Below are 24,400 nucleotides of genomic sequence, written 5' to 3' on the forward strand. Positions count from 1 at the left end.
ACAAAAAGGAAGAGTAAGTTAGCTGTTCCGAACTGTGGCAAAATAAATGCAGAAATCGGGAATGACACAGCCTCCCCCCGTGGGAGCTAATAGTAGGCGTAGGGGATGATGACGTTGAAGAAGATGATTTCCAAGGATGGTCTGTTTTGTGTTTTGTGTAAGAGAGCTAGGGGCTTAATGCTGAACACTAACGACTGGGTGACAGCGTTCCGCTCTGATCATCATGGGATCTGGGATTGAATCACACTCGGCAACTTACATGTCGTTTCATCATGTGAAAGAGAGAGAGAGAGAGAGAGAGAGAGAGAGAGAGAGAGAGAGAGAGAGGAGAGGGGGGGGGGGGGGGGGGGGGGGGGGGGGGAGAGAGGGAGAGCAGCTCAGAGACATCATCACAGACTCTGTCACGGTTCCCGAGACGGCTGCCTCTTCTCCAGTGGAGGGCTCCCTCTTGAAGCCTCCCTCATCTCTCACTCGCTCATATTTACGACAGGCTGATTTCCATGAATCCCTCCCTTTGTTTCTGTCTCAGAGCGAGTAATGCGACGTGGAGAGGAGCGCTGTGAGTGTAGCCTCCCGCCGTCCAAGGCAAACCAAGTGTCCTCTGTTTCCTCCCCCTCGCTCGCTCGGCCGGGGAGGGCAGCGTTTTGCTAAAAGGAGACAGGACATGATTGTTCTCTTTCCCATGATCTGATTCCTAACAAAGCTTTGATTAACACCCCCCCCCCCAATGACATTAGATAGATGATGTCACTAACCCGACGACGCCCCGGCCACTACGGAGCAACGAGGTCATCAAGGAGGAGAGTAGATCAAGGCCCATCTCAGTTGCCCTTTGTTGCACATAGGTGGCAGCCTTTGGTAATAGCTGCTGGGAGAGGATCTCCATGACCGGCTAGTGCCAGACCCACTAGTGTCACTGGGGTGTGTGTGCTAAGCTAACAGACCTGACAGACCGAGGAAGAGGTGGAGAGCCGTCTCCTTCCTCCCTCCTTTTAGAGAACAGGCCATCGATTATGGCAAATATCCTAATCATGATAATTTTTATTGATATTGAAATCACGATCATTAAACAGGGTTACTATGACTGATTTGAGAGCATCAGACAACGACTGCATTTGTTTTTACAACACAAGACGAAAGCAACACGGCATGCGGCACAATAATCATTTTATCCCGAATATCCTGTTTTCATGATCGTGGGAAGCCAAAATAATAAATTGAAATGCGATTAATCGCCCTGCTGCCCTATCATATAGAGTGGCACAGTGGTACAGACACACACACACACACACACACACACACACACACACACACACACACACACGCACACACTTAAAGATGTGTCAGTCCTTCTGAGTCACCGTCCGTAAAGCATGGGGTGACGGGAGACCTTAAAAATTTACTGACGACATACAGTAGATGAAAAGACATTCTTCAATGATCCTGCCGAGACAGCGTGAGAGAGCTACGCTCTGCCCACTTAAGCCTAGAGGAGGGACACCATTAGGGGACTGTATTACTACTGTATATACTGTGTAAACAGTATACATTTTATCTCTATCGTTGTTTCCCATCCAGCGGTGCAGAAGAATGGGATTTAGTCATGTCCACATCCCCTTTGTGAGAGAATGTTATTCATAATACTTTGCTTTACATTCAATACATTTTTTAGACTAAATGGATATAGCTCTTTGCGACGCTTTCTTCCAACAGCTGTGGACAAAAGAGGGGGAGGCTTGGCACGCAACACGCTAACGAGAGGTACCTCTCCCCCCCCCCCCCCCCGGGCACGTGAAAGGAACAGGCATCTATTGAGAAATGTCACTTTTCCACGCTCCCCGCTCACACCTGAAACCCACGGCGGCTCATGCATAATGCATGCATCAGGAAGACTGAATGAAAAGGTTCTCCGGCTTTTGAAGCTCGGGAAGCCGTTCCCTGGAGTCATTCTCTGAATTAAGGAGAAGGAGAAAAAAAGCCTGTAATGCTCATTTTACACACAAGACAAGAGATGGATTGATCTTCCAAAACAGATTTCCCGACGACGCCTCCGTTTCTACAGACAAACGGCGACAAAGTAGCTCGACAGGCGTTACTTTATTAATGCATACTATATTAATGCATACTATATTAATGCATACTATATTAATGCATACTATAGCCCCGACTAGGTGCCGCCACTCCTAGGCACCTGTGGTGTGCGGTGCCCCAGTTTCTTTTAGGAGTGTGTGTGACATCAATACGTCAACAGAGGACTTTCATCATATCTGTCGTGGCTCGGTTTAGGAGACGAGAGAGAAGCTGCAGCGGAAGCTGAACCTGGATCAGCTGAAGGCTGACATGGTGTTAATCTCACACAGCAAAGTGCTACCTGCTACTGACACATGGGGGTGGTGGCAGGCGCTAATTGTCTCAATAACGCCGTTTCTTTGCACCTTTCGCTCAGTCTCTTTCTCAGAACCCGATCCGGTCTCAGTAGAAGGAAAAGGAAGGAACACGTTTTGAGGTGACATCCTCTCGGAGGCAGAGACACCTTCACCGTGGAGGGGAAGAAGCTGCAGCTGAAAATGAATTACTAGAAAAAGTGAACAAAAGCCTACGTGTTTGACGAACCTCATAGACGAGGAGCAGAATGGAGAGATGGAGCTGGACGGTGTGTGATGGGACTGCGTCATTCGTGGCCGACGAGAGTTTGTATTTTGTTTGGGTGTTAGTTATTTCTTTAGTCGTTGTTTTTTTCCTGCTTTTTTAGCTGTGACCAGCAGCTCTATAGGTCACTCTGTTGGTTTGTCAAACAGAGTGGGGTGGGGGGGGGGGGGTAACTGTACATTGGATTATCGACAAAACCTTACTTGGTCCCAAGAAGAGGGTCTCGTGTATTATTGGGTTAGGACATTTACTGTACTGGAGGGGGTTGGGTTAGGACATTTACAGGGGCCAGTTTCAAATTGCAGTCTCCCATAGGTGCTCCTTGAGAGTGGTTTTAAAAGTGGGTAGTGATTCACATTCCTTTACAGCTGTGGGTAGGGCGTTCCACATTGATGTGGCATAATTTATAAATGTGTTTAGTCCCTTGTTTGAGCCGAATCTGGGTTTAGGGCTGGGCGATATGTAAAAAAATCATATCGCGATAACGATATGATAATGTTATCATATTTCTCGATATCGATAATTATCGAATTGTTATAAGCATATGTGGCTCCAGGGGAGTTGAACAGTTCTGGCTCTGCTAGTTTATTTTCGATCTTTTGGCGCTTTTTTGGTGGACAAACCACTGCACATGTGTACCGTGACTCGTGACTGGAGTCTAGTTCTACTAGCACACATAGCCTACTGTGTACAGACGGTTTCAAACTGTATTTTAAATTAGAAAGCAAACAAAATAAATGGACAAGAGAAAAATAAATCTCAATTTGGTCAGTATTGTCATTTGGACAAGCAAAGCCATTACTTTAAGTTGCAGGCAAGAAAGACAAGTCTGTCCACTGTCTCTGGTTTTAAAACTGCCCTGTTGCAGGTCAAAACAAAATAAATAAAAGAAAAATAAGAAAAAAAAAGATTTTTCGATTTTTTTTTATTTCGATATTCGATATCGATTATTAAAATATATCGCGATATTTATCATTATCGTTATATCGCCCAGCCTTAGTTTAACATGATTTGTGGAGCTCCCTCTGGTGTTGTGGTCGTGGTATTCACTGACCTTTGGGAAGTATTTTGACATGTACATGGGTACCTTAGTCGTGTAGTGTATCTTGTAGACCAGGCCCATTGCAAGTTGCTGTACTACTACTCTGTCATCTACTCTAAGGCTGCGGTTACACTAGGGCCATTTCATTTCGTTTCGCTTTTCAGAACGCTGCGTATTGGCAGGCAAGTTAGAGTTAAGTTAGACGTCGTTTTGTCTCGTCTACTATATACATGTAGTACAATGCCAAAGCAGTAGGTGGCGATGTAGTTCAAACATGAAAGCCATTTTCAACCAATCAGAAAGGTTGAACGAGTCACTCCACATCCTGCTCAAAATCTCAGAAAGAAATAAAGTGCAATAAACAAAAACGGATACATTCACTGTGTGTTCTGCCTCATTTGTTGATGATTTGTTGATGAAACAAAACTAACATCAACATAAAATTGACCACCAAGAGCGGAGTTTAGTCTCACAAAAAGATCGCCGATTTTGTTAACTTACGTGCTAACGTGATTGGGATATGCCATTATAACAGTATAGCATTGTGGCTAGCAGCGTAGTAACGTTAATGCTAGCAGAATAAATGGATGTAAACGTTATTTAACAGATTGCAGAATGGGTACAATCAGGGAGCGAAATTAACTTTTTGACTCACCGGCCAGTGGCGGGTAGATGGGAAGAGTCTACCCGCCAAGCATATTTCTTACCTGCCAAATTTTTTTTTATTAAAAAAAAATATATATATATATTTTTTATTAAGAAAAAAAATTTAAATAAAATATATATTATATAATCATACTTGTAGTTGTATTATCTGCGAGACATCGCCACCACGCAATAAGTCAAAATGCTTGCTATCTGCAAACAGCTCCACTGTCTGTGTGTATACTTGAGTAGCCTCCAGCTCCAGCAAGGATTCTCCGGCCCTGCAGCTAGACCCTATATTCAGCTAGACCCTACATTCAGCATGCAAGGATTCTCCGGCGATGCAGCTGGACCTATTTATAACGTTACCGTTCTTTTGTCAAATCACATTCAACATGCCCTCAGCTAGAATACGCATTCAATCAATGTTATAAGACATTGATATCAGGAGCTATCTGTAGCTACTGCTAGCCCGGTAGATAACGTTAAGACAATTTAGTTTACTGGGACAGATGGATCAACGTGAGCTAGCTAAGCTAGCTAACGAGGGACCGGAGGTATTATGCACTCGAGTAGACTATTGCTGGAGCATTTGTTGATATCAGCAGCTATCAGTAGCTCGTCAGTCACGTCACTCTACTGTGATTGGACCTAGTGCGATGTGGGACTTGTAGTTTTTTAACGATCTCGCGGCGGAGAAAAAAAAGACGAGCGGCTATAATCTGTACTCGCACAAGAGTATCGTTATGAAGTTATGAACTACACGTCTACACGCCACACGGTGGGCAGCCCTCTAAAGGTAAAAACAGCCCGCCCCTGGCGGGCGGCGGGCTTTAGTTTCGGTCCCTGGGTACAATACAATACGGCTCAATACAAACAATTGTTAAGGGGATGCAGACTGTTGTAGTTTGGAGTACTGGGTTCCTTATAACAATAACTTGACAACACGTTGGTAGCTGCAGCTACTTGGGACAGCTCTGCTGTAAACACTGGAAATAACCGTGCGGGTCTCTACTGTGCATGGGCATTGGGCAGAATGGCTCCGTATCCGGCTCGCGCAAATTACATGGCACCATTGTCGGCGAGTTTCGGCGAGTTTCCAAAACGAAAACACCCTTTGAGCGTTGCCACTAGGAAAACGCATTTTCCTGCCAAAACTGCGTTTCTTTTTAACTTGGACATGCAAACGTAATCATTCAAAAATAGAACGTTGCTGTTTTACCCCAGTGTAACCATGGCCTAAGCCATCCTAGGTTGTCAAAGTGGGCAGGGGTGAGGTGGGTTCTAGGAGTAAGGTCACGCAGTAGTCTGACCAGTTTGTTTTGTGATGTTTGTAATTTAGTTTTTAGCGCCTTTGAGGTGCTTTGGTACCATGAGGTGCAAGCATAGTCGTAGTACCCTTGAATGAGTGGTCCTGCCAGAGTCTTCAGGTGTGTGTGCGTGTGTGTGTGTGTGTGTGTGTGTGTGTGTGTGTGTGTGTGTGTGTGTGTGTGAGAGTGTGAGTGTGAGTGTGAGTGTGAGTGTGTGTGTGTGTGTGTGTGTGTGTGTGTGTGTGTGTGTGTGTGTGTGTGTGCGTGTGTGAAGGTGTGAAGGTGTGTGTTTGTGTTCATGCCAATTGGTTAAACGGGGGCGTGGCAATGAGAGAGTTATACTTTGCTTTGGAACTAAAGTATATATATATTTATATATATATATATTTGGTATTTCCCAGACCCGAGTGCTTCCCAGGTCCTTCTGTGTGATTGTATTCATCTTCAGGACAGCGGGGAAAATCATCAAATCAATCAATTGATTAGTCAACAGATTCCTATCAGTGAACTAAGTATATGCTTGAGTGCAGGACAGCCCTGGTGTGTGTGTGTGTCTGTGGGGGGGTGGGATACATACCTCCTCCGGGAGGCTGACGACCAGCCCATTCTCCGCTTGGCCCACCAGCGCCTGGAGGAAGTACTCGCTGCATGCAGCCAGGACGGCCCGGTGCCCGCGGAACTCCTTGCCCTCCACCAGGACGGTCACATCGCACAGGACGTCCTGCTTCCGCTGGTCGTTCAGGCACAGGAGGATATTGGTACAATGAACCGTCGACTCATACACGTACATGGGGGCTTCAGGCTTCTCATCCACGGACATTCCGCTCACGCCCTGGAAATAGAAGCACAACAGAGGGGGGTCAGCTTACAGCGGAGCCCCAGCCGAGCACATACCGCAGGGCTGACATCAGCCCCGGGCCTAGCCCCAGCTCCAGCTCCAGCTCCAGCCAGGCCCATGATTCAACACATACACCCTAACTGGCTGCCTCCTCTCTGCCCCCCCCCCCCCACTGTATTAGCCAGTGATGCTATTTACACTCGCACAGTCGCACTACATACACACAGACAGACAGACAGACAGACAGACAGACAGACAGACAGACAGACAGACAGACAGACAGACAGACAGACAGACAGACAGACAGACAGACAGACAGACAGACAGACAGACGCACGCACACACACACTCAGTTCTCAAGCATTTTTCACAACCCGCACACATCTCTTCTTGCAAACAAATATACATTATCATACGCCACAAACAACATCACAACAAAAAGCACATGAAAACTACAGTACATCTCACTGAAACACTGTCTGATCTGCAGCACCATAAAGTATAGCCTCAGGAACTGTCTAAACTGTACATCTCACTGAAACACTGTCTGATCTGCAGCACCATAAACAAAGTATAGATGGGAACTGTCTAAACGGGGTTCTTTCAGACATGAAGAGAGCGTCTGAATGCATGTGTTTGTAATCTAACATGTATCTTGGTGTAAAGGTACTGCAAATGGCCCAGACGCACTCACTGGGAGTAGCAGCTCAAAGGGTATGTGTTGGTCATGGCATACGAGCCATGCCACCCTCATGCAGTAACTCATTCGAGTAATGAATACATTATTTCAGAATATTGATTCAATCTTTAAGTGTAAGAGTAATGCCTGTAGGACAACAACGACACCACCGCCATGTAGTAATAGTAATAGTATTGAATTCACTGAATAGATTTCTATTCAATGTATAACACCATTGTAGGAACATTCGCAGAATCCTAGCTCCTGCCTGTCTTAGTTCTATGGCAACTTGAGTTTTGACATGTTGTTCTTAGTAGATCAGAGCTGCATGACTCCATAATTCCATCAAAGAAACTGGAAAAACAACGGCACATTTCCACAATCGCCCTGCCAAACTTTCCAGTCCGCTCTCCCTGAAATGACAGACATAGAGCCATCTTTCCTCCGAGCAGAGCACCCGTTTAGAGAGGCTCTGCGATGAGGCCGCTGCACTAGACATCTACTAGGAGTGTTTAGAGAGGCTCTGCGACGAGGCCGCTGCACTAGACATCTACTAGGAGTGTTTAGAGAGGCTCTGCGATGAGGCCGCTGCACTAGACATCTACTAGGAGTGTTTAGAGAGGCTCTGCGATGAGGCCGCTGCACTAGACATCTACTAGGAGTGTTTAGAGAGGCTCTGCGCCGAGGCCGCTGCACTAGACATCTACTAGGAGTGTTTAGAGAGGCTCTGCGATGAGGCCGCTGCACTAGACATCTACTAGGAGTGTTTAGAGAGGCTCTGCGACGAGGTCGCTGCACTAGACATCTACTAGGAGTGTTTAGACTAGAGAGGCTCTGCGATGAGGCCGCTGCACTAGACATCTACTAGGAGTGTTTAGAGAGGCTCTGCGATGAGGTCGCTGCACTAGACATCTACTAGGAGTGTTTAGAGAGGCTCTGCGATGAGGCCGCTGCACTAGACATCTACTAGGAGTGTTTAGAGAGGCTCTGCGATGAGGCCGCTGCACTAGACATCTACTAGGAGTGTTTAGAGAGGCTCTGCGACGAGGTCGCTGCACTAGACATCTACTAGGAGTGTTTAGAGAGGCTCTGCGACGAGGTCGCTGCACTAGACATCTACTAGGAGTGTTTAGACTAGAGAGTAGAGCCATATGAAATCCGTTTTATTTTTTTCCAAATTCCATTTTATTTTTTTCCAAATTCCGTTTTTTCCGTTTTAATATTTCAGAATTCTGTATTTTGCTTTGTACGCTCATTTTACCATCAGAAATAGTGTCTAATAAGTGGGAATGAATAAATGTCCACAATTTAATAAGATATAACAGTCCATTTAATAGGGCCGTCTTAAATACTTTGAAGCTTCGAAGCTTCGTTCGATGGGCATGGGATTCGAATATGAAAATAAAATTTGATTATTTAAAAAAATATATATATTTTGCAAAATCAACTCTGCCTCTCTTTGTTAACTACAACAAGCAATGCTGTTTGTTATTTAAGATGAGGTCGGACTCGGCACTGACAGATTTGTGTTCATTGTGCTGCTTTTATAAAGCCTCAAATGACGGCTTACAATATTTCATGAAAGCAAAGTGTTTTGTTTGTCTAAGATTTTAAAAGGTTTAAACTTTACAGCACTGACAAAGTTGAACAAAGTGCTGTACAAGTCCCACAACATAAAAAAAAAAAAGTAAAAAAAAGAAAAAAGAAAAAAGAAAATTATTTTTTTATTTTATTTTTTTATAGTGGATTCCATTTTTATTGCTCAATTCCGCGATTCCGTCCGCGATTCCGTGATCGCGGATTCCATATGGCTCTACTAGAGAGGCTCTGCGATGAGGTCGCTGGCTTCACTCCTTCTACTTCCTCCTGTGTAAATACAGTGATGATCGGTATCATCAGATAGAACAGCGTGGTGCTTTCAATGGCTTTCTGACTCCAGCACTTTAGATATCCTTCCCTGTGCAATAAACCTGCTAAATTAGCTCATGTAATCTAGCACTTTAGATGTTGCTTTGTTGTGTTGTTGTGTTCTGCATATTGTATGTATTGTCCAGGAGAATTTATTTTTGTACTTTTATCTCAAGTCAAGTCAAGAGTTTTATTTGTCACGGCATACAAGTATACAATGAAATGCGGGTGGTCTTGCCCGCAACGATGTGCAATAACATATAATAGAATCCAATAGAACAACATTGTGCAATAAACAAGTAACATTGTGCAATAACAAGTAACAAAGTAGGGCATATCGGTATATGTACATAAGTTATTTACAGAGCATGGAGGACATGCTAGGTCCTTTGGTAGTGCAATACACTGTTAGCTAGGCACTGGGTCTTTCTGTATGCTAATTTATACAATCTCCGGTTATACTATACTATTTTTAAAGTGACCTTTCCTTAGTGGCCATAAGTGTGGGCGTGTGCAGCATGAGTGTGTGCTTGCTCATGTTAAAGTGGCTGCTAGTGTGTGAGCGTGTACAGTGTGTGTGTGTGTCGTGTGTGTGCTCATGTGTGCTTGTGTGTGGATAGTTCAGTGTTCAGTGCTCTGATGGCCTGGGGGAAGAAGCTGAGCCGAAGTCTCTCTGTCCTAGTAGCTGGTGTTCACAGGCGTCTGCCTGACCTCAGCAGCATGAACAGGCTGTTGTTGGGGTGGTGTGGGTCTTTCATTATTCTGCAGGCTCTGGATTTGCACCTCTTGTTGTATAGAACCTGCAGGGGTGGTAGTGCAATACCCGTGGTACGCTCGGCTGAGCGCACCACTCTCTGTAGGGCCTTCTTGTCCTGTGCCGTGCTGTTTCCATACCAGGCAGTGATGTTTCCAGTCAAGATGCTCTCTACAGCTCCAGAGTAGAAGGACTGGAGTATCTTCCCAGATACTCTGAACTTCCTTAACTGTCTCAGGTGGTAGACTGCAAGGCAAGTGTGCCCCGACTGCAAGGCAAGTCTCCCATCTGGGATACTAAAGTGACTGAAATGACTCTTTTGGATTGGCTTTGTTCCAGGTTGGATAATCGGAGCCAAAAGATCCTATATCCTCACATAACGCCGACACACACACACACACACACACACACACACACACCCCCCCCTCTCTCAGGGGGAATCACTACTACTCCCAAGTGTGAAGGTGGAAACTGGAGACTACTTTCTTCACGCAAATGGAAAATGTCTCGTGAAAATGGGATCTCACCAGAGTACATGGAAATGGACATGGGTGGAATGGGAACGCTGGTGTGGAGGAGAATCCCGAGCACCCGTTGTGATCAATGGAACGTCAAGATTAGTGGTCATCAAGAGAAGAGACTGTCGTTAAAGGGTTCGGCCTCCTCTCTCTCTCTCGCCCCCAGAGTCGTGACACATAATGCACGGACATTTCCTTGACATAATGACCACCAACTGTCGGTTGGTTGCAAAACTACAATTTAGATTCTATTGGCCTTACGTGTGAAGAATACATCTGAGTTAAGAGCGACAGGAGGGGCCTCACCAGATCACCCATCGCTGCACAGATCTGGCCTCAGCTGCATTCAGAGGTCAAAGGTTAGTCATTACAGGAATCCAAAATCCATGGGAAGAGAATAATCTTCTGAGAAAATTCTTTTTTGATCAACTTTTTCTCCCCATTTTTCTATTTTTCTCCCGTCCCCAATTTCGTATTGTCCAATTCTATCCTCCCCTGTCTCGAACGTTGTTAGGCCATGCCTCCCACAGGCCGGCTGCAATGTGGACGAAGCCTTGCATCACGTGTCCTCTCCGGTACTCGAGGAGGCAGCCGTCGCATCTTTTCACCTGCACAGCGCAATCTCTCAGCGGCGAGGGTCTGCGTGGGAGGGACACGCCGCCCTCGTCGCTTCCTGATTCTACTGCGCAGGCGCACCAATCAACCTGTAGGAGTCGCTGTCCACAGTGTCCGATCCCCACCCACCAGCTTCCCACCCCCTAATACTGCCAATTGTATTAGTATGAACGACCAGCCAAGCTGGTAGCAACGCCGAGAGCTGGGCTCAAACTCAGCATCTCCTGCGTTGGTGGCGAGCGCCTTGCCCACTGCGCCACCTAGCCGCTTCTGAGAAAATATTGACACACCAGGTTTTTCCACATATTCAGGCTACAAACAGAAAATATTACTTTGGTCTCATCAAGGGTTTTGAAAATTGTCCAACAAAAATATCAAGTAATATTTCTCTATATTCTCTCTGGCCTAATATGTGCAAAACAATGACTAATTAAAAAAATAAATACAAATTAATTCCTTTCCTGTTTAATCATCGCATTGCCTCAACGTACTTCCTATAGGTGCAGCCATGCAGAGGGGTGTGGTTAACTCTATGATCTATACAGTATCTATACAGGGGTGTGGTTAACTCATATGATCTATATAGTATAGAAGATATATATATATATATATAGATTTAGATACTGTATAGATCATATAGTTAACCACACCTCTGTATATAGATACTGTATAGATCATAGAGTAGAGTTAACCACACCTCTGTATTAGGGTTGCACGGTATACCGGTATTAGAGTGTTCGAAATGATACTATACTGCGTTTGGAAAAAAACTTTTTTTTATATAGATACTGTATAGAGATCATATAGTTAACCACACATCTGTATATAGATACTGTATAGATCATAGAGTTAACCACACCCCTGTATATAGATACTGTATATAACTCTGTATACAGTATCTATACAGGGGTGTGGTTAACTCTATGGTCTATATTAGGGCTGTCCCCGACTAAGGATTTGGATGGTCGACTAGGATTGGCCAAAATTTGCCGTTAGTCGACTATTGGTCGACTTAAATAAAAAAAAAATTTTTAAATAAAAAAAGTATAATTTTTTTTTTTTTTTTTTTTTTTCATTCCATTTGGGCTGTGGGGGGGGGGGTGCTTAATGTCTGAAGGAGTCGACTGAAGGCTTCTTGTCCTCTCCAAAAGCATGCAATTGGTCCACTGATATTTGTCTAGTAGTGTGTTCATTAGATGGGTGAAATCCTCTTTCAGTGCCTCTGTGCCTGTTTTCGTAGGCAGTTAGCGTGCCATTAGCGTTAGCCACGCTTCTATGCCTCTTTTCTTTTGAAAAAAATTATAAAAAATATATATATACCGTACTTTTCGGACTATAAGCCGCGGCTTTTCCCCCCATTTTTCGACCCTGCGGCTTATATAATGGTGCGGCTTATATGTGACTCGACGTGACCAAACCCGAAAATGTTAAAATCTAAATATAGCTGTTTTGACTGCATTGAAATGTTATTTATCTGTTCCCTTATTTGCTAAACTTAATACAACTTGTAAATGAGTTAATTCTTGTTATTTGTCCGACAGTATTGTGTCCCAATGCTAATTACATATGGTAATTAAACATTAAAACACCTGCGGCTTATAGTCAGGTGCGGCTTATAGTGCGAAAAATACGGTGTATATATATATATATATATATATATATATATATTTTTTTTTATATTCGACTAAGAGGTTGGCCAGTCGACTACGGCCCCTTTCGACCGATTAGTCGACTAATCGATTAATAGGGGTCAGCCCTAGTCTATATACAGTAGGTCTGGGCGATATGACCAAAAACGTTATCGCGATAAAATTATAAAATTATTTTCATATAATTCGATATCGATAATTATCGTCGATATAATGTCTGTCAAGTTTAATTAACTTCTTATGCTGCTGCGAATGTCTCAAGTCGAGTTGATGTCGTCATCAGTCCGCGCACGTTAACAGTAGCCGACAAGCGGAGCATCTCATGACAATAAATATGACACTAAAACTCTTCCGCCACAATATATTGAAACGACGTCCACTGTATACCCCACCCACACTACTTAAACGTGGCCTCAGAATTCAAAACACACACATACTCGGCACGTAAATATATAAAACAACGCCGTGCAAGCTAATTAGCCTAGCTAGCCTGTTGTTTATAAGTGGTGTATTCCATGACAATGTGCTAAATATTACACTAAAATACTCTTCCGCCACAATATATTGAAACGACGTCCACTGTATACCCCACACTACTTAAACGTGGCCTCAGAATTCAAAACACACACATACTCGGCACGTAAATATATAAAACAACGCCGTGCAAGCTAATTAGCCTAGCAAGCCTTGTTGTTGAGTGAGTCCTAGTACCTCTGGGTCTCCTTCCGGATCTCGTTCGCTCTCGGCCATCTCCTTCACTGATTGGTTGTTAGCTGTTGTGCGTATGCACGTCACGTCATCACGTAACGTTGGTTGTTGTTAGTGGGTGTGCTGAGCCGAGGCTGAACGGAGCCAAGCTTGGAAATCGATATATCGAAACTTTGCGACCACGTTTCATGTTTATTTCGAGGAAATAATTTATCGCGATAGTTATCGTTATCGTTTTATCGCCCAGCCCTAATATACAATATCTATATACAGAGGTGTGGTTAACTATGATCTACAGTATCTGTATACAGGGGTGTGGTTAACTCTCTGATCTATACAGTATCTATATACAGAGGTGTGGTTAACTCTACTCTATGATCTATACAGTATCTATATAAAGAGGTGTGGTTAACTCTATGATCAATACAGTATCTATATACAGAAGTGTGGTTAACTCTATGATCTATACAGTTTCTATATACAGGGGCGTGGTTAACTCTACTCTGTGATCTATACAGTATCTAATCTATATACAGGGGTGTGGTTAACTCTATGATCTAGGGCGTGGTTAATTCTATGATCTATGGGCGTGGTTAGCTCTATGATTACGGGCATGGTTAACTCTATGATCTAGGGGCGTGGTTAACTCTATGATCTAGGGGTGTGGTTAACTCTATGATCTAGGGGAGTGGTTAAATCTATGATCTAGGGGCGTGGTTAACTCTATGATATAGGGGCATGGTTAACTCTATGATCTAGGGGCATGGTTAACTCTATGATCTAGGGGCATGGTTAACTCTATGATCTAGGGGCATGGTTAACTCTATGATATAGGGGCATGGTTAACTTTATGATCTAGGGGCATGGTTAACTCTATGATGTAGGGGTGTGGTTAACTCTATGATCTAGGGGCATGGTTAACTCTATGATCTATGGGTGTGGTTAACTCTATGATCTAGGGGCGTGGTTAGCTCTATGATGTACAGTAGTTATATACAGCAGTCTGGTGCAGAGGCTGAGTTGGAACCATGTCTGTCCAGACATCTCCAGCGGTCGTCTGAGTGGCCTGTCCAATTATTGTTTAGTTTGCTTATTTTCTACCAAACATTTCCCAGTTGGCCTCCTCGGATAATGACCTGTCTTCCAAGAATAATGTTTCCAGATGTGGTTGCAAGGTTCATAACAATCAAAACATGCTATTTCTACCCTGGAATGTGCATTCGCCTCGCACAGATTTCAGACGCCTTGTTGCAAGCAGGGGAGAAATTGCAAGGATGACACAAACACAGGCACACATCTGCACGTGCACACACACACACACACCACAAAATAGCAGGTTACAGTTGCATTCTGATTAGAACTGCTGATGGATGCAAACGTTTTTTTTTTTACATTTTATTCTAAGGGCATTTGTCTACTGCAGCTCTTTTTTTTTTTTTTTTTTGGCGCACTAACTGATGCAGCAAAGCGCCCGCGCTCCCATGCAGATCAAAAGCGCAAAGTGTTGATGATGAGACAGGGCTGGCTGCAGGACTCCCACCTCCCCCCCGGCGCCAGGTTGCTGCTCCGAGGAGGCTGATGAAGACTAACGTGGAGAGACCATGTCAGCTCCGCGGCTCTCTGTTGTTACGCTTGTGTAACGCCGCTGCGCGCCGCTGCACCCATCTGTGTAAATTAGCCCACGCGCTGCGGTGCCACACTATCTGTATAAAACACGACAGACCGCGGCGCGAGTCATATTACAGGACACACTGTCAGTGCTTTCACTCAGTACATACTATGACTGTATGGCCTCCGTGTCTGAAATGGATTCTCAATGAGAACTGTTGACCTGGATTACCTGAAGGTGACAGACTACATACGGTAATGGCCTCTCCTTGGTCTTTCCTGGCTCTCTAACCCACGGCTTTTGGCAGCGCGCGCCCCCGCTGAGAGGCCCGTGGCTATATTCACCGAGACGCCTCTGTGTGTTTACGAGGACACACAGTGGGGACCGCACAGGAAACACACGGTAACATCGGCCAGATGCTCCACAAAGACCACCGCGGTAAACAGCCACTCTGCGACTGCACTGTGGACACGGCACCGGTCTGGTTAAGTCACCCTCCACCCTCGGCCGTATGATGAGCTCCAGGCTGCAGGGCGCTAAAGGAGAGGGGGGGGCATGGGGTGGAGGACGGGGTGCATGGTGTGACAGGCAGTGTCATGATGGGCTCTGTGATGTGTGTCCTATCTCCCTGGGTCTCTCAGGAGGAGTGACGTGCAGGGAGGGACCGTGGGGAGGAGGAGGAGGAGGAGGAGGAGGAGGAGGAGGAGGAGGAGGAGGAGGAGGAGGAGGATGGAAACAGAACAGGAGGGGGGGGTTGGTCTCTTGGGCGCTGAACAAAGCCAGGAGCGCCGACAGCAGAGAGGTCACATGACTCATGTTAGAGACAGGGCATCATCTAGCTGCTGAGCCCCCCCCTGGTCCTACACACACACACACACACACACACACACACACACACACGCAAAACACACACACACACACACACGCACACGCAAACACACACACACGCAAAACACACACGCAAAACACACACACACACACACACACACACACACACACACACACACACACACACACACACACACACACACCCACTTACTGGGTGCCATGACGACGCACTCATTAGGGATACCGCTCTACTGTAGATCTCTCTCTGCAATATAAATGATCTGCAACAGCACATTGGTGGGCAAAACAAAAGAGTGCTAATAAATGAATAATTCCAGACTGTTTTGACATCTCTGCCGCATGCCCAAGATGAAAGCCATGTAAAGTCCAGTTGTGCTTTCAAGTCATCTGCAACTACCCAACATGTTCATGAATATTTCCTACATAACATGGTCCTCTTTGAGCTGAGACTGAGTCTGAGCACACTGGAAAACATTTCCTTCAGCTATTCTGACGCAGAATTTGATTCAACGCTTCATTACGCTCAAGCTCCAATGGGCATTAATCATGGGACTCATGTGACAAATCCTGTTGTTCCACTGAGTCACTGGCGAGAGCTCTCTTCTAGAGACGGTACGAGCGAGAGCTCTCTTCTAGAGACGGTACGAGCGAGAGCTCTCTTCTAGAGACGGTACGAGCGAGAGCTCTCTTCTAGAGACGGTACAAGCGAGAGCTCTCTTTTAGAGATGGTATGAGTGAGCAGGCTTTTCTTACCCAGGCACTTATATAAGCCATCCTTGTATGCCTGCACATATCAGATAGTATTATTCTTACTGAAGGATTTGAGTGAAACAGTTAATGAAGTGTTCTATACAGCACTACTACAGCTGATAATAAGCATATCCTATTGCAGATGAAGGTGGAAATCATCAACAGGGATTGTGAAATGTCTTCTTGTGATGCCAAAAAAAGAAAGAGTCTAAATAACTTGCATGTTCATTATCATATCCCCAGTAAAACAACGTGTTCATTGAGAAAATGAGGAATACTAAACGAGGTTAGGCTAAAGTATGGCTACAGTATAATAGTATCATCCAGTCGGTAGCCACAGTCGGAGGGGGAGAGACTGGAACACTGTGTTACTGTGTAGAATTAAGGAGAGGACGACTCCTGCCAGATGTCTGCAATTACTTGGGAGGGATGAACATGGCTTTAATTGCAATTATCAAATTACGTTGCAGTAACGAATGCCCTTGGAGGCGTGCAAGGCGGCGAATGTCAACATAGGTGATGATATCAGGATTTCGACCAGAAACAGTTCCGACGTGTTCCAACTGAACAATTAAAAAATGTATCACAAAAGCAAGATGTATCTACTGATAATTACTGGAGATTATTTATTTAGTTCTGCAAGAGCCGTCTTATGACATCCACGCGTTATTTAATTATAGGTTAGCTTTGGTCCCTCATGTCAGCAGTTTATTGCGGTAAATCTTTACCTCTTTATCTATAAAACGAGAGAGCTTAAACAACGTGAGGCTCCTGTGTAAGTCAATGGTTAGTGAACGGCAGCGAGGTGAAGATCCACCCCTACAGATTATTTCACTTGACTAGTTCTATGATCCTCGACAGGTCTATCTATCTATCTATACATCTCTGAGCGTAATGAAGTGTCCCCTAGAGCTGGAGACTAAAGAGAGCGAAGACTCTCTTGATAAGGTCGTGAAGGCAGCAGAGCACGGAGTCGCTCTGCTGAACGAGTGGCGGAACAACCTTGAGGACACAGTGATTTTATACAGGGATTAGAGCCCCGTTTCTGGGTCAATACTGTGAGCAATATACGACGAAAACAAACTCATTTGGATGTAAAGTAAAAAGAAAAAAGAAGTCAGTCTCCAATTGAAACTTTGAGACGAAGAACCACATTGTATTTCATTTATTTGGACAGCCCGTTTATTAACAGCTGTAAGGTCAATCGAAAATCACTTCCAGTACGCTAGTGTGAATGTGATAGATCACCTGGAAGTACTTAACCTCCACTGTTTTTTAATCCCGTCTTTAATCCAATGTTTTCAAAAAAACATTGTCGACCTGAAATGATAGGAGGGGCCATAACGGCCTACGGTTCTTCGTGCGGAGGACCACGTTCACCGTCACCAGAGCGGCGCCGTGTTGTCCTCTCTCTCTCAGCGACGTCGCCCATCATCATGAAGAGTCTTTGCTTCTGCGGCTTTGACATTGACAGTTGTTCACATATTTATTGCTCTGTCTAAAAAAATGTAATCATACAAATAACCGACGCAGATTGTCTTTTTTTTTGCTTTAAAGTGGCAATTTCCTCATCTCCGTGCCTTTGTATTCAGCATTTTCTTTTAAGCAGCGTCTGTAGATTTCACTCCCACGGGCTGTAATGCCGTACGGGGGGTGGGGGTGGGGAGTGTTGGGGTGGTAATTGTACATTTTTCAACTGCTATATTAAATCTATTATATCTCGTAGTGAAATTGCAATCCGTGTGCTACATGTTCCCTCGGCCATCAAGATAATTATCCCCGCTGCCTGTTAAAGGGATTTGGTCTGAGGCTTTAGGTAAGGTAATTGTGCAGATTAATGAAAGCGATCACTCCTGCGCCAGGACATATATAACGACTGGGCACGGAGCCGCTGGCGCTGAAATGCAACGGGTGAAAGGAAGGCATTTCTCTCTCTCTTTTTTCCCACTTTTCTCTCCACCTGTTCTAGTCGGAGTGAGTCTACACTAGACCTTGTTGATTCACATCATATATATTATGAATTATGCGCTGTGAGGGAAAGCGGTTGAGACTTTTCACGCTACGTTTTCACCCCAGCGTTCAGCCTTCTCTTATAGGAAGCTGTTGTGAGAGCAAGCGAGTGAATAACACTCTGTTTTAAATTAGCACCTCACATATGTAATATCTTATAGATAAAAATGAAAAGTCTGCATGTTTACTGTTTAGTAGTAAAACAATTGTGCTTTTATTTTGATATGCCCTTTTAAATAAGAACTCCAGTCCACTTTACATATAGGATCTTGAGACGTGTGTATAGCCTTCCTAAAACAACAGTTCTATATTTGATGGACGGCACAATAGGCCTCTTCAAAACAGGAGATGACCACCACGGCCAATGGTTCAGGTCCAAAGACAACAGAGATCATCAGAAAGCGGCTTATAGTTCATTACAGACCATCAGAAGGGAAGATGTCAGAGAGACAAGGAAGTAGGAACTGATTAAACAGGGATCACTGCATTGGAGGAGCAATAGAGAATGTTAATAAAACTGGACTCAGGACTACAGCCTCCAACTCACCTTAAATGTCTCCCTGGCTATTATGTGTCTCTCTCTCTCTCTCTCTCTCTCTCTCTCTCTCTCTCTCTCTCTCTCTCTCTCTCTCTCTCTCTCTCTCTCACACACACACATTAGGCCAGTTTTGGGGACATCATTGACTTACATGCATTTCCTTTTAGACTAGAAGACACAAACACATACACACACACTACTGTGACTGATGCTAGCATGTTGCCTCTGTTCCCACTTGTCTCCCCCCCCTCTCTCTCTCTCTCTCTCTCTCTCTCTCTCTCTCTCTCTCTCTCTCTCTCTCTCACACAAACACACACACACTACCGTGATTGATGATAGCATATTGTCTCTGTTCCCACTTGTCTCTGTTCCCACTTGTCTCTCTCTCTCTCTCTCTCTCTCTCTCTCTCTCTCTCTCTCTCTCTCTCTCTCTCTCTCTCTCTCTCTCTCTCTCTCTCTCTCCCGGGTCTCATCTGCATCTGCCGTTTCAGTGCTCAAAGACCTGTGCAATGCCAATTTGTTTTAGAAACCTTGTCATGGTCGATAATATGATTTTGCGAACAAATCATCTTGCTGTCTTTTTACACATAACGTCATTCCCTTCCCAAGGTTCGGGTTTTTACAAGCATTGTCTCTTCTGATTCTTCATGTGCGCTCTAGCTGGCTTACCTACCATGCACATCTGCGATGAAGTGCATCGCTTGTGTACCACTATATTTAACAGTCAGGGGCATTTCTGTCAGAACGCACCAATATGTAGTCATGACAACAAACAAACACAAAGCAATATGAGCATGTGAGCCAAGGAGTCCGGCTCTGAAGGAGAAGAGAAGCTATATCCCCCAGTGAGCGGAAGGAAGGCAGTCTGGCTTCTTATTTGGGGCTTTCCAACCCGTTCTGACCACAGAGAACCAAGTGATGTCATGGCAGGCAGCATATATCACAAAGCTGCAGATAAGACCAGGCCATCTTGATGCCAATGTGTGGCTGACATCGATCCTAAGATTACGTACGCAAGGCTGCCGCATAGATGTCTAACGCTCCTCAACAGGTTCTGTGGGAATTGAAACTTGTCATTATGGCCTAATGTTTCTAATTGAATATCTCAAAACTGTTATATTCAAGGTGCAGGATAAATGCACATCATTATCCATAGCCACGTCTATATAGTACGTCAACTGAATTACCATCACCATCACAGCACTGCTGCCCGTAGCCGATTCTCATGCACATTTAATGGAGGCAGCATCAAGGATTGTTCTAATGAAAGCATCTATTTTATGACCGTAAGGGGGACAGTAGTATACAGGCGCAATGCAACTTAGCTAAAGCCTGCGCCTCCTTAGGCCGTATTGAGCGTTTGCAGATGTGACGGGCAGGGTGAGATATGAAGATGGATGGGAAGGGGGAGGTTAGAAGGTTCAAGGTAAGACCCCGGGGCGGAAGAAACAGAGTCAAATCAGGCTGTGCCTTGGTTCATTAAGCCCAAGTCCATCTGCAAATGGATCCAGGCTTTTGCCCAGATGGAAATCAATATTGTCTCCCTACACTTCGATCCTCTGCCAGAGAAGGGAAAGAAAACCCTGCATATCATCAATTTTTGACTAGTAAGGCTGGTTGAACCTGAAATATTCATACATACATAGAATTCTGCTGGCCTCCAGGAATGTGTCACGTTCATAATTAAAATGTCAGAGGAGGTGCGAGCCGGACCTTTTCACAAACAAGAGGAGCCTGACACAAGATCATACACTACAATCCCAAGACATGATACCCGTGTCCTCAGCGAGTCTCCAGGTGTTTTGGGATACAGCCACTTGGGCAGTGATGAGTCCCCTGGGCCCTACTGAGTGTAGACTATACGGTGCTGTTGACAGTGATGGATGGGACCGGCCCACTGTCTGCTGGATGAAGGGAAGACTGTGTGTGAACGCATCTCTGCACAGACCGGGGAGCGTCACAGGGGGACCGGAGCAAAGTGCATCTACAGACCTGCAATTTATTTAATGAACACCAGAGCTACTTCATCTGTTAGCGAGGTATAGGCACCGGCCTATAACATGTGAATCAATGCACCACAGGGATGTACCTTCTAACAGAAACAATTAGTGTGAAGCCCTAGTGTGAAGTGGAGCCGTAAAGGAATGTGAATCCCTACCCTCCTTCAAAACCGCTCTCAAAGAGCACCTACGGGTGGCTGCAATTAGAAACTGGCCCCGGTAAATGTCAAAGCCACTGCATGGAAGCTCAAAGTCAAAGACAGCTGGATTATATGATCTTAGACACACGTGGTTATTATGACATCATCTGAATGACAACGCCCGGAGGCTTTAATAGAATATATCTCTGAGAATATAAAAAAATATATATATATATATATATATATATATATATATATATATATATATATATATATTAAATTAAGGAGGCTCAAAACTAAGCTCTTTAAATCCACACAAAGAGTGGTGCACACACGAAACAATCAACATCTAATGTTCAGGTCAGGGCGTCCGAAACAGGCGTTTGACTGAGGCTTAGGAACGGCATTAGGCTACGACCAGTGCTCCACAACCATGCGGCTTAGCGGGAGAGAAAAAGAACAACAAAGCAGTTCTTCACGCTACGTGGAAGTGAGCTCTGTGGAGCATGTCGAATACCAAGCATATTTACCTCAGAGGAACATCTGAACGGATCCATTCATCCTGCTGTTACTTCTGTCGTCGCTCAGGCAACTTTCTCATGTCTCACTATACGTTACTGTGAAGAACCATAACGCGAGCATGCGGCGGCGCGAGCGCGCGCGTGTATATGCGTGTGTGTGTGGTTGAGTATGACAGAGTGAGTGTGCGCGCGTGCATGTGTTTGTGTATCTGTTATGTGTGTGTGTGTGTGTGTGTGTGGTCGTCTGTGTGTGACGGCATGCCAGAGTATTTTTGGGCCCTGCCTGCTCAGATGCAGCTTGCATGAATCATGACTTCCCACATAGTGGGTCAGGGAGGAGGGTGAGTCATATTGCTGTCTTATATGGTAACAGACTGGACATGTGATAGAAACACTGGAGTTATCTATAGACCCACCGGGCTCTCTGTTTCAAATGACTGGTGCAGGCGGCTGTGGAGCTTCACTTTGGTCCTGGGGAGGGACCGTGTTGTGAACGTCTCCCATTTGTTGTGGTCTGTATTTTCAGTTCCTGATCTCATATTTCCGTAGTCCGAGATCAACATCAATAATCAAATTAGAACTATTGTATTTGAAAACCACGTGATGCACTCTCCCCCCGTTGTCCTCTCTATGTTGTGCTTACGTTCTAATTTCCATGACGATTTTCAAATGATGTTATCACTTGTGTGGTCCTGCTCTCAAATGAGACACGATTGTAGACTCTGTATGGATTCGGACTTCAGCCCCATTTGTTCTCAGTCTTCACTCGGACACGAGTAAGTAAGGCCTAATAGTCTTGTTTTCTCTTGATGCGCTACTCAGAAATGTCAATAGCAATCACAGGCCATTTACAATCACAGACCTCAGACATGGGCAGACTGTGTGACCTTATGACAGACTGTCGCGTGTCATCGCGCTGACGGTGACAGGGCAACACCTACTACGCCTCGCTGCTGTGTGATTGGTTCAATCTGGAAAAACACGAAGATCAACATTCAACCACAGATACCAGTGTACCTCAGACGCAAACGGCAACACCCAACACTCGAAACCATCGCTACGTATGATGACCTGAAACTGCCAGGAGTGAGAAAGCTGTGCGGCGCGGCTGCCATGAGGGACGGAGCTCTGCCGGGAGCCTGGAGCTGTGGCGCATGGTGTGTTAATTAGGCCAGTGATTGACAGGCCAGCGGGGACAAGGGTGTCCAAGGTGGGGACGATCTGCTGCGTTATTCATGAGGCTGTTCCCAGGTGGGGAACAGGGGTGAAAAGGAATCCCAACCTGAGTGAGCATGACATGAGAGCGAAATGGCCGCAGTATGAATATGGCCAATGGAAAGGGCGGGGTTGGTAGAGGGAGGGTTGGGGGAGGAGCCACACAGAGGGTAGAAACGCCCCAAACAACTGGAGACACTCACTGCCGATACCGATTTGGTATATATATACTGAATGCTATATATATATATACTAAGACCATTAGTTTGGTATATATATACTGAATGGTATATATATACTAAGACCATTAGTTTGGTATATATACTGAATGGTATATATACTAAGAGACCATTAGTTTGGTATACAGGTGCAGCTCGATAAATTAGAATATCGTGGAAAAGTAATTTTATTTCAGTAATTCAATTCAAAAAGCGAAATATTTCAGGCCTTTATTTGTTTTAATTTTGATGATTATGTCTTACAGCTCATGAAAGCCCAAAATTCTGTATCACCAATAAAAAATAAAAAATACATGTATTTTTCTTTTGTATATAGAAATGTCGGCCTTCTGAAAAGTATGTATATGTTCACTCAGTACTTGGTTGGGGCTCCTTTTGCACAAATGACTGCATCAATAAATACAGCTAAATATATAGACTTTTCCACGATATTCTAATTTATTGAGTTGCACCTGTATATACTGAATGGTATATATACTAAGACCATTAGTTTGGTATACTGAATGGTATATATATATACTACTAAGACCATTCATTAGTTTGGTATAGGCCTATATATACTGAATGGTATATAAGACCATTCATTTGGCATCACTGGAAAAACAAATAGTTCTTATTCTAATATCTTGTTCTAATATCTCTCTATCTGTCAGAAAATGCAGGAAATCAAGTGGCTTTGCTTCCTGACATGGCTCCACGTGGCTGTCGGTGTTAGCAGTACCCTGTTTCAGCCTGGCATCAGGCCCATATCCAATACAAGTAGCGGTATTGGTGCATCCCTTTTAAACAACAACACAAATATACTGTGAATATAGTAACATTAAATTAACCACTCATGAGGGGGAAAAAAGGTGGCAAATGGAAACTCTCCCCACAGGAAAGAGGTGACACACAGAGATGCTACCCCCGTTGAGCCTTCAAAGACTTAATATGTCAGAATGTGAGAGAGAGAGAGAGAGAGAGAGAGAGAGAGAGAGAGAGAGAGAGAGAGAGAGAGAGAGAGAGTGAGAGAGAGAGAGAGGTAAAGACAGTGAATAAGCGACTGTGTGAACAAGCACATGTGTGTGTGTTAGGGATCTGTTGATAAGGAGGACAAAAGGGCATTATTCAGCTAATCACATATCATTTACTAAATTGCAACATCCCTACTTGTAAGGGTACTACACACGAGTGCCCTTTTCTATGTATCCGCATGGATGTGCGAACGCGAGCCA

The 24,400-nt window shown here is 44.7% G+C and overlaps 1 protein-coding gene across 1 annotated transcript in view; it reads right to left on the reverse strand.

Annotated features, from left to right (window-relative positions):
* Positions 1 to 24,400, reverse strand: part of bach2b (BTB and CNC homology 1, basic leucine zipper transcription factor 2b) — a 104,120-nt gene that overhangs the window by 4,146 nt on the left and 75,574 nt on the right. Inside the window, exon 2 of the mRNA XM_084314239.1 lies at positions 6,224 to 6,478. Coding sequence (XP_084170365.1) covers positions 6,224 to 6,466 — 243 coding nt within the window. The 5' untranslated portion in view covers positions 6,467 to 6,478. The remainder of the gene's footprint in view (positions 1 to 6,223; positions 6,479 to 24,400) is intronic.

Source organism: Notolepis coatsorum (assembly GCF_963971535.1).
Source record: "Notolepis coatsorum genome assembly, chromosome: 5".
Taxonomy (NCBI): Eukaryota; Metazoa; Chordata; class Actinopteri; order Aulopiformes; family Paralepididae; genus Notolepis; species Notolepis coatsorum.